The 11,986-nt window shown below is 39.6% G+C and overlaps 1 protein-coding gene across 2 annotated transcripts; it reads left to right on the forward strand.

Annotated features, from left to right (window-relative positions):
• The first annotated feature begins 669 nt into the window (after window positions 1–669).
• LOC128506903 (interferon-induced protein 44-like) lies at window positions 670–11,493 on the forward strand. Of its 2 annotated transcripts, XM_053477516.1 has the most exons (8): window positions 670–757; window positions 1,107–1,136; window positions 1,762–1,792; window positions 7,623–7,812; window positions 7,961–8,107; window positions 8,555–8,726; window positions 10,872–10,972; window positions 11,092–11,493. In XM_053477516.1, exons 1-8 carry the CDS (start codon window positions 718–720, stop codon window positions 11,266–11,268), a joined length of 888 nt encoding a protein of 295 aa, XP_053333491.1. In that variant the 5' UTR covers window positions 670–717; the 3' UTR covers window positions 11,269–11,493. The 2 variants fall into 2 exon arrangements, with proteins under 2 accessions (XP_053333491.1, XP_053333492.1); XM_053477517.1 differs by lacking the exon at window positions 1,107–1,136 and having other exon boundaries at window positions 676–757.
• Window positions 11,494–11,986: the final 493 nt, after the last annotated feature.

The following is an 11,986-nucleotide window of genomic DNA, read 5'->3' on the forward strand; positions in this document are numbered from 1 at the left end:
CCAGGTTTGAAATCGCCACAACCAACTACAGTTACTCTTTACCACAGCTCACAGACCAAGGTAATTGAGTGTTTTTATTATATATTTATTCAATATATATATTCAATAACCACTAATTATATATTATTATATATAATTACAGCACTGGAAAAAATAAACATATAGACACATATTTCTTCCTATAGTTTTTTTTTTTCCTTTTCTATTTTTTGCTGGTGCATGTATTGCTGAGATAAACAGTTTTGTTTATTTTTTGTGAACTGCTGACAATATTTCTGCTAAATGTAAAATATAAAAATATTGTTATTTAGAGTGTATCACAACACATCATGATAACCCAAGATCATGCACTATTTGCAAAGCTTTAATAACTCAAATCAAACTAAATGCAAATAATTTGTAAATAAACTGTATTAATATTTTGGCTAAATAACATTAAAATTTCAGTATTTGGTGGAATAATAACCCCGATTTGTAGTTACGGCTTACATGTGTTTCAGCTCTTCACCCATTTTTTACATCGCTATTGAGGAACTTTATACCACAGCAGCTCAGCTTTGCTTGATGGTTTTCCAAAGGTTTGATTTACGGGTAAATTGCAGTAATCTCTTATTATTTTTTTTAAACAATATGTTCTCAATGTATGATACCTCAAACTGTCATATACGAATAGTTTCTCTTTTTGTTGGACCCATGTTACATCCATGTTGAACAGAAATGGGAAATCGACTATCCACTCCATCTCACTCCTCACCAGGTAAGCTTTATCTTTACTTAGAATTCTTATCTATCTTTAATTAGATTTAAAACTATTTTGATTTGATTTCTATAACCAAACATTTGAAATTAAAATTAAAACTAAACACCAACACAGGAGATATGGGAATAGAAGTTTTTCAGTGTTTCACAAACCTGGTCCTGGAGTATGTTTCTAAATATCTTTTCTCAAAAAATATTTTCAAATTATCAATAAATAACGGTGTAACCTTTTTTGGGGGATAATTTGGACATTCAGTTTGCTGGTACACAGTTTGGTATATAACAACCAGTGGGAGGAAGAGTGGAGAGACCGTTAAAACTCTTATTTGTGTTTTATCTGGTTCCAGATCTGTCTTTGCCAGCTCCTGAACCAGCCGGTAAGATTCACTGGGTGTTTTTCACCCAAATACAATAGCGTGTTGTTTTTTGATTGGCAGAAGAACAACATAATTTAACAGCATGTTGTTTACATAGAGTATTACAATACAGTTATTACAAACTGCTGAAGAATGATTGTAGAAATTATAAAGCACTTATTGATTAAGAGCAAATAAAATTCGAAAACAAAAATGCAGCGTGATTACTTTAGGACCAGGATGAAGAAACACTGAAGTGATTTCCCCCCACTATTCATGTGTAAAGAAGTACATTATAATAGCTTGTAAACATATTAAGGATTATTTATAATCATTAAATTACTGAAGATAATTAGTGAAAATAATTCTTTAAGGGGGGTTAATAATGACTCATGCAGCTAATGTTACTAAATATGTCATCTTTATCTTAATATTAGTATAGATAATCTTAATAAAGTATGTCTTTCCTAAAAATTTTCTCCACCTTGTGCCTAATGCTCATGAAATTTTATCTTTCATTTATATGTAAATTATAAGATTAAGTAAAAAATGCTTTAAAATATATATTAAAATAAAGAACACTAATAAAATATTTTATGCCGTGATTCATTTAATACATTAAATTTCCTTCTGTTTTTGTATTAAGTAATCCTGATACCTTGGAGGAAAATTGACTGGTAAGAATCTCTATGTACAGTAATGTTTTTTTTTTTTTTCAGTTCGACTAGCAGAATCGTCTCGGGTTACTTTGCTGTAACCCTGTTCCCTGAAAAGGCGGGAACGAGATGCTGCGTGAAAACGCTATGGGAACATCCTGTCATGTTGCCGGTTGTGAAGCATGTGTGTACCAAACACGCCAAATTTTTGGCTTTTATAACCTCGGTCAGGTGACGTCATCTGATAGGACGCACCTGCAGGTTATAAATAGGAGTGAACCGGAAACATTCCTCAGATTGATTTGTCTGAACGGACGTCCGGTCACATAGGCAGTGCGGCATTGGGACGCAGCATCTCGTTCCCGCCTTTTCAGGGAACAGGGTTACAGCAAAGGCTACACTCGATGCTGCGTGAAAACGCTATGGGAACGAGAGTGCCAACGCCGCCGCACTGCAAGTGTCTGGACTCCAAGGTTGTGTAGCGTGTGCGCACAAGGCCGAGAAGGTCTCAGAACTATGTCTGGGTAGCTGACTCAAAGACCCGTGGGCCCCGAGTAGCATGAACATCCAAACTATAAATGTAATAAATGTGTTCGGAGAGGACAACCCTCCATGTCACACACTTGCTGCAGGGGAATACCTCTTGCTAGTGCAATAGATGAGGCGATCCCCCTGGTTGAATGAGCCCTGATTCCTAGAGGCGAAGTGAGCCCACTCGCCTCATAGGAGAGGGCAATAGCCCAGTGTAGTGGGGGCCACCCCCCGTTGCGGCCCCAGACCATGTAAAAGCTGCTCTGACCTACGCCACTAGCTGATGCGGTGGACGTAAATCTAAAGAGCATGACTGGACAAAGTAAGTGAAGTCTTTCCTGCTCCGAAGCTGTAAAGGCGTTGGACAGAAGGCTTCAAAACAATAGGATGCATATTGGAAAATGTGTGAGGAGAGGACCAACCCTCCGCGTCACAGACTTGCTGCCAGGGAATACCTCTTGCTAGTGCAACTGATGAGGCGATTCCCCTGGTTGAATGAACCCTGATTCCTAGAGGCGAAGTGAGCCCACGCGCCTCATAGGAGAGGGCAATAGCATCTCTCACGCCGCTTGTGGCTTCAAAACATGTAAAAGCTGCTCTGACTTACGCCACTGGCTAATGCGGTGGACGTAAATCTGAAGAGCACGTACTGGAAACAGTAAGTGAAGTCTCTCCTGCTCCGAACCTGTAAAGGCGGAGGACAGAAGGCTTCAAAACAATAGGATGCATATTGGAAAATGTGTGCGGAGAGGACCAACCCTCCGCATCACAGACTTGCTGCAAAGGAATACCTCTTGCTAGTGCAATTGATGAGGTGATTCCCCTGGTTGAATGAACCCTGATTCCTAGAGGCGAAGTGAACCCACGCGCCTCATAGGAGAGGGCAATAGCATCTCTCACGCAGCTTGCGGCTTCAAAACATGTAAAAGCTGCTCTGACTTACGCCACTGGCTAATGCGGTGGACGTAAATCTGAAGAGCACGTACTGGACACAGTAAGTGAAGTCTCTCCTGCTCCGAAGCTGTAAAGGCGGAGGACATAAGGCTTCAAAACAATAGGATACATGTTGGCAAATGTGTGCGGAGAGGACCAACCCTCCGCGTCACATACTTGCTGCAAGGGAATACCTCTTGCTAGTGCAATTGATGAGGCGATTCCCCTGGTTGAATGAGCCCTGATTCCTAGAGGCGAAGTGAGCTTACGCGCCTCATAGGAGAGGGCAATAGCATCTCTCACGCAGCTTGTGGCCCCAAAACATGTAAAAGCTGCTCTGACTTACGCCACTGGCTGATGCGGTGGACGTAAATCTGAAGAGCACGTACTGGACACAGTGAGTGAAGTCTCTCCTGCTCTGAAGCTGTAAAGGCGGAGGACAGAAGGATTCAAAACAATAGGATGCATGTTGGCAAATGTGTGCGGAGAGGACCAACCCTCCGTGTCACATACTTGCTGCAAGGGAATACCTCTTGCTAGTGCAATTGATGAGGCGATTCCCCTGGTTGAATGAGCCCTGATTCCTAGAGGTGAAGTGAGCCCACGCACCTCATTTAGAAAAACCATCTTAAGGGTCAGAAACCTGGGGCGCTGACTCTAGTGGTTCAACAAGGGGCACAAGCCAGAGGACAAATTTTTTCTGCAGAAACTCCAGCACTGAAACAATTCGGCAGTGGACTGGGTCTACCTGCTTCGTCATGCACCAACTTTCAAATACATTCTATTTGAGGGGAGGCAGTCCTAGTACTTAGAATAGTCTTAATTACGCTGGCTGGAAAACCAGCTTGACTTAGAGTCAGAGAGTAGTAAAGGGGACATTTGCTGATCTTGCGAGGCAAAGAGGTCCACCTACGCTACATGAAATTTTCCCAGAATGTAAATCGCCCTGAGGGACAGGAATCTGGTGCGCTAGCTATTTAGCGGCGCGAGCACAGTCCACCCTGGCGATTAATATATGAGACTGCCATAATGTTGTCCACCCGCACTAGGACATTGTAGTCTCAACTGCTGGAGGAAGTGCTTTAGGGCCTGAAATAGAGCCATGATTTTGAGGCAATTGATGTGCTGCGCAAAAAGATGGCCTCTCCAGCTCCCTTGGGCTGGACGGTCATTTAAGACCGCACCCCAGCCCATGAGGGAAGCATCTGTCGTTAGCATCTGCGACGACAAGATGAACTTAGAGTGGGACCCAGAGTCAAAAACCGTGGTCTGAACCACATAGGAAGGGTACGAAGCACCTGGCGCGTAGCCCTTATTGGGGATTGGCCCTAGAGTAAAATCCCCTGGTTCTTAGCCACAACTGAAATGCTCTCATGTGCAGAAGGTCCAAAGGTGTCACCGTGGATATAGCTGCCATGAGAGCCAAGATCTCTGAAAGTGATGGTCACTTTCTGGTCTAGCTTGATTTCCTTGACGGTGTTGAGAATGGATTCGACACGAGCGGGAGACAGCTGTGCCCGCTTACGCTCAAATTCCATGTGACACCCAAAAATGTTGTCCTCTAAACAGAAAAGAGCATGCTTTCATGGCATTGGATCTCAATCCTAGGAAACAAAGATTGGCTAGAACGACATGCTGATGTCGAAGCGCTAGCTACTGAGACTGGGCCAGCCAGTCATGTAATTCAATACGGATGCTCTGGAGTCGTAAGAGCCAGAACTACATCCATGTATTTTGTGTATGTGCGGGTGAAAAAGCTAGACCAAATGGAAGGACCCGATACTGGTAAGCTTCGCCCCCGAAAGCGAACCTCAGGAACCTCCTGTGTTGTGGCAATATTTCCATTGATTTATTTTTAGATAGCGGTAAAGCCCGCAAAATCTAAAAAATTAGACACAGCCCCCCGTTCCTCTTGCACTTTCCGGTGTTATGGAAGTGGAGACCACGCCATTGAAACGCGGAGGGTGATGTGAGAACTGAATCCTGTAGTTTCTCTGTACAGTGCTTAGTGCCCAAGGAGATATACCTGGCAGTAGCTTCCACGCTGCCAGTTTCTCAGAAAGGGGCAAAGCTCAGTGGCTTGGTTAAACGGGGGGGATGTTAGATGTTCAGCATCCTGAAACACGGCAGGAAAAACCCGAAGAACTAACATTTTATTGGAGACTGGAGTTGCCCGAAACACCAGTGGTGGCGGAGCGAGAACACCAACCTCCTGGGGGTGCCAGGGAGAACACTTCATTCTTTAAAAGGAATTCTGCGTGCCTCTCCCCATTGGGGGGCCACCCCCCACTGTCCTGGGCACATGAACCTCAGGGCTTCTTTGTGAAGACAATATGCCAGTCTGACCTCTTTTGAGGCGGATTGCGTGATGCACCCCAATCTTGCGAGGGGGTGCCCAGCTCAAAAACACTCTCCTTGTATGTTTCATGCCTCGCTACAGTCAGACCCGGTCGACCCGGACAGTCCCGACTCTTGACCAAGGCGGGGAAGGAATTTCCCGAAGGCTTGATATATAACTTCGCCTCATGAACCTAGTGGCGACCGAGTTAACGACATCGCCAAGTAGGCCGGGAGGCGAGATGGGGCATTGAGGAGGAATACACGATCCTTCTCCTTAATGCCCCTGAGATTCAACCACAAGTGCCTCTCCGCGGAGACCATAGCAGCCATAAAACGGCCGATAGCACAAGCCGTCTGCTTTGTTGCACGAAGAGACAAGTCTGTGGCCAGGCGTAAATCCAATACGCCTTACCTTGCAGAGCCCCGCCAGTACTCAAGTCTTTCAGCAGGTCAGCCTGGTAGGTGTGCAAAACCGCCATGGTGTGCAATGCGCCAACCTGACCTGCTGCCTGAAAAGCTTTTCCCTCCAGGGAAGATAAAAAGTCTACACAGCTTGAAAGGAAATAATAGTTTTTCAGGAAGGATAATGTCCCAGAAAAGAGATAGCCTGGAAGCGTCTCTTCTATCTGGGTGTCATCATATAACTCCGCGTTTCTACCTCAGTTATATTTAAATAAATAAATAAGTTGATGGCAGAAAAACACGGGATGAATACAGCTTACTCCATGAAAGGGTTAACTCATATGGAGATTGCTAAGAAAAGGGGAGAGAGCGTCGTTGAGGCTCCACCCCCGGCCACACGACGTCTATGTTTTTATTTTTATTTATTTATTTTTAAGTGCTTAGAGCCTATTACCATCTCCGCCGAAGCGGAGTCCGTCTCTCACTACTCTGCCGGATGCACGAGTTTAAGCCCCAGGAATGCGCGGCGGCTCGGAATGCGAGGCGCGCGCGTAGCACTTAATCGAAGCAGTAAAGTGTAGAGATCGCCCTCCGATATGGATTATACACACGGAGGGACATCTCGTTTAAAACTCTGCCATTATTGGTGAGTTAAACACTTATTTTGCTGGTTAGACACAACACGCTCACAACTAGGTGAAGACAAGAATCTGAGGAATGTTTTCGGTTCACTCCTATTTATAACCTGCAGGTGCGTCCTATCAGATGACGTCACCTGACCGAGGTTATAAAAGCCAAAAATTTGGCGTGTTTGGTACACACATGCTTCACAACCGGCAACATGACAAGATGTTCCCATAGCGTTTTCACGGAGCATCGAGTGTAGCCTTTGAAAGGGAACCTCATTCCAAACTGTCATCTTGGCTTCATGCATGAAGAGAATTCTGCATGTACAGAGAATCATAATTGTCACATCACACAATTTTTATGAGCTGCTGTTTATGTTGTTGTAATAAAACAGAATATCATGAACCATCACAACTTATTTTGCTATACATTTTACCTGGGAGATTTTGCAATAAACATCTGCCTGCCAAAACCCCACAGCACTTTGTATCAGTCACCTGCAGCATTTTCAGCAATAAAGAAGAAAAGACAACACTAATGGTTCCAATGAAATTGTTTCCAATTTTACCATGCAGCCGCTATCTCTATCAAATATCTTAGACCAGACTGTTAGTGTAATTAATGATTGTTTGATCAGTGTTCAACTGTGATGCAAAGTGATGCATGTAGTTAAACGTCCCAGTGCTGTTGTACTCCCATGACTGGTTTATGCACAATCAGGAATTTATGTACAGTTTGTTAATGACTTAAGAATTAGTTTTTTTTTTTTTAAATAGTGGCAAACATTCTCTTAATGTAATAATTTGTGTTATCCCCGATAAATGTGTTTGAATTCCAAATGGCCAATACTTTAACCATGTAATTTTAAATTACAGGTTGTAAAATGTAGTATTAAGTGTGTATATAATATTACAGTTAAAATAATATAATATTACACAGTTTATGCAATGTGTATTATTGTATTGCTAGTGCTTTAATGACTCCAGTCTTCTTACAAAACTCTTCATGATGCTTGCAGTGAAGATAATATATTGCATGAAGTGAAAGATTTTAAGCCCAGCACTGAAGTCCTCAGAATTGTGCTGTATGGACCAACTGGAGCTGGGAAATCCTCCTTCATCAACTCAGTTCAGAGGGTCATCTTAGGCCGTAATGCCATGAGTGCTCTGGAAAACAACACACATACAGGAACAAGTTTCACAAAAAAGGTAAGTAACAAGACAAAATAGAGAAATATAAAGACAGACAATGGGGAAAATAATTATTTGATTCCCTGCAAATTTTGTACGTTTGTCTACTTACAAAGAAATGATGGGTCTATAATTTTATCATATGTTCATTTTAAATGTGATTTAGATGAACATACACAAGCTGAAGAGTGCTAGAGGCGTGCCTTATCCTCTGGAGATTGTTGATATCATGGGGCTTCAGTTATCAGAAGGAGGAATAAAACAGGAAGACATCGTCAAGGCATTTCAGGGACACATTTCAGATGACTACATCGTAAGTACTTTTACATTCTGATGACTTGCTAACACACATCCCTGTAAGAAACTATATTGCTGTGAATATTTTCTTGAATATTTCTCAAAATGTAGTTTTTAATTGATGATGTAATTTATTAAGAGAAAAAAAGCTGTCCAGTTGATCTGAATCATCAAGACAAATAAAGAAAATCAGGCTAATACAGCAAATATTTTTCATAAAACTGTATATTATTTTTAATATCATTCTTATTAAAATGCCACTGAAGGATGTTTTTCAAAATAAATAATAATTTATTGAGTTACTATTTGATTTAATTACACATATTTCTTTCTTTATTTCGTTCTTTTTTAACAGACGTACTAAAACTAATTAACCATAGAAAATCATGCTTATGGTTAAACAGGCCTAATTTAATATTTACTAAGAAACTACAAGTAACTTTTGTTTTCCTTGTTGTTGCAGTTTAATCCTGGGGTATCAATAACTAATGAGGATCCAAAATACAAAGAGAAACCAACTCTGCGTGAAAAGGTTCACTGTCTGGTGTGTGTTCTGCCTGCGGACTCAGTGTCAAGAATGGACACCCGTGATTTTGAGCAAATTAAGCATGTTAGAGACACTGCGAGCCTTCTGGGTAAATTATTACATTTGGTTGGGTTTTTTCAGCCCTAGTTTTGATCTTAACGTATTATTATTATTATTATTATTATTATTATTATTATTATTATTTAAACCTCTCTAAAAGTTATTATTCTGTGGGTATCACTCGCCTGTTTCCCCTATTGTGATCTCATAGTGTGAATCTTCTGATTTGTTTTTGTTCGCTTTTTCTTTATGTTTTTTTTTAGTGGTTGGCATCCAATAAGTTACATTACTGCCACCTTCTGGTCTTGATGTCCCTCATATTCATTTTTAATGTTTAAATACACATATCAAATACTTACTTTCTTGTTTTTTTCCTACATTTAAATTTACAATTATTTTTCAAAGTGTGCTTAACCTTTGCAAACTCCCATTGCCCCTCTTCCCACCCGTACCCCCCCCCCCCACCCCAATGGAGAGAGCTCCTCTTTGTCCCTCTTTACTATAGTAACTACACCCGATCTCACACTCCTTAACTTCCCTGCCATCTAAAGCTGTCACAGATGTGTCTATCTATAGTATTCGTCAACCAGTAGTTCGTAAAAAAGATCGTACAACTGATCTTAATATTAATGACACAAATAAAGGATGACTTGCTGGTGTGCATGAAACCCAGCCATGTATTGAACATGTCTTGGTTGAGCATCATGAAGTCTCATCTCGAGTACATTCTCTTCCTCCACCTCTTCATCTTCCTCCCTAATGTCCAAGGGCATTCTTGCCCTCACTGCAATGTTGTGCAACATAGCTGTTAATGTTATCACAGCACAGCACTTTTGTGGCACAAAGAGAGATTTATTTCCTCTAAAATAATATTAATTTCTTCTTTTTGAAAAATGGTTTCAGCCATTTTGCTAATGTCTCCACCCCTAGGTATGTGCTTATTTAAATTTTTCTCCTATTTGCAAATGCACTTCAGGTGAAGATAATTAGGCTAAACTTTTCAAAAATAAATGTAAGAGCTTATTTATTTATTTACTTATTTATTTATTTTGATGTGAGATAAGCAATTGTTGATTAAGAAATTAATAAATAATTTTACTTAAATAATTAAGGTTTCATATAAATATTTAAAATGATTATGTTAGAACTGTTAGAATTTGTTTTATGCGAGATTAGAGCAAGATTGTTTTTACAGAACGACATTTCCTGTTAATTTATTTTTTTAAACTTGTTCAAGAAGAAATTACAGGACTTTTTATGTTATTCGAGTTAAATATACACTCACACAAGTAGAAGAAACGGAAATCAAAACTTTCTGCTATAACAGCATGTGCAAAAATGACGAGCCATTCTACAGCGTGACATTTCAGCACTTGACCAACAGACAGCGACTCCTGAGTAGCACTTAAAGCAGGGCTAAGTGCAGTTGTGTTAAGTGCAAGTTTGGGAAACGCACATGAAACAATAACGAACATTCGCAAAATGTCTTGATTAAGACATTTTGCGAATGTCTAGATTCGCATTATGTCTAGATTAATCGTTATCGGGAAACGCACCCCAGGTCAGTTGTTGCATCAACATGCTTGATTGTTATATTTTCAAATCAACATTTGGTGTTTCTAATATTCTATGGTTTAACACTACAGGTGGGCATTACAAAATCAATATATATTATATTCTTTATCAACTTAAGGTTACATTTACAACTGTGGTATTTGTGTTTGAAACATGGCAAATTTGTGTTTGTGTTTGTGGTTTACTTAAGGCCACACAACTGTTTAGTCCCAATCCAGTTCTCATCATATTGTGCATGTGAAAATGTTCTTACATTCATTTGACTTTAAGGTTCAGCAAAGTCCTTACAGGTTTTAATAGTGTATCAGACAGTTCCCAACCCAATTCCAGGATTTTCAAATCTCCTTAACTGTTTTTGGTTCTTGATGGTCTATAATTTGGTTAAAGTGGTGACTTTTTTTGGCTGGTCAGTGTATAAGCTCTAACAACCAAACAAATAATAATAATAATACAAATAATAATAATAATAATAATAATAATAATAATAATACAATGTTTTCTCACCAGTCTTTATATTCATGTATAACTATCTTGGTAAATTTGTAGTTTAGTTTGAGCAGCAAATAAAATAAGCCAACCAAATATTTGAGTATTGAAGAATTTAATGTTGATTTTGTAGGAATTCCACAAGTCATTATCATGACCAAGGTGGATAGAGCCTGTGAGCTGGTTAAAGTGGATCTAGGGAAGATGTATCAGAGCAAGAAGATCAAAGAAAAGGTAATTAGTTTGTATGTGTGAAGATGTGTGCAATCTCATTTCCAGTCCTCACTAAGTCATATCTCTGGCAATTCTCCATAATCATATACAGTAATGCATGCCGATCTTTATTTTCTCAGATGGATGTGTGCAGTGTCAATGTGGGCATCCCATTAAATGCCATCTACCCAGTGATGAACTACTCTGAATCCATCACGCAAGATTCACTTATTGACATGTTCATCCTCACAGCATTGAGAGATATTTTAAATTTTGCCAATGACTATGTGGAACGTGAGTTGGAAAAAGATGACTAAGTATAAAATGAAATGTGGTCACAGTCAACCTTTGTCTACTGTATTACATTTTTTAAATAATTCCTTTTTCAGGTGTAAAATTTAGGTGTAGGTTTTTAAAAAATGTTTTAATTTAGGTTTTAGGATTTAGATTTCTTATACAATCTGTACATGGCAACATGGAAAATAGTTATAATCTTTCATTATAGCTCTTCTACCTTGTGATATTATCAATCTGGTATAGAAGACCCATTGGTAAATGGTAAAAATATACTTTGTAATAAAATCCTACTCACTGATGATATACTGTGGAGTATTTTTAGGCCTATGAGAAAGCCTTACTTTGGGTCAAAGCCGAGGCCGAATGGTTTGAGAAAAGGCCTTTTGCTATGCAGTATGTATGGAATTACCTTTGAAGGGATAACACCTCTGTATGAAGATTTAATAATAAAAAAAATCTTTCTCAAATTTATGTCTGCTTGTATCTTTATTAAGAAGAAAATCAGAAAATTACTTTTTAATCTAACATAGCGATCATTATTGGCTGACTGACAATAAACTGTACACGGAAGAAATCACTTACTTCCTTGTAAAAACTGAAAAATAAACTGTGGAAAATAGTGTGGGTCAAACTTGTTATTTATCTGGGACTGAAGCTGGTGTCAGTAAAAAAAGCATGCGACAAAAGAGAGAGAAGGAAAAGTCCATATGTAAATTAAAACTGAGGTATGAAAGCACA

This window comes from Clarias gariepinus, chromosome 18 (assembly GCF_024256425.1).
Source record: "Clarias gariepinus isolate MV-2021 ecotype Netherlands chromosome 18, CGAR_prim_01v2, whole genome shotgun sequence".
In the NCBI taxonomy this organism is placed as follows: Eukaryota; Metazoa; Chordata; class Actinopteri; order Siluriformes; family Clariidae; genus Clarias; species Clarias gariepinus.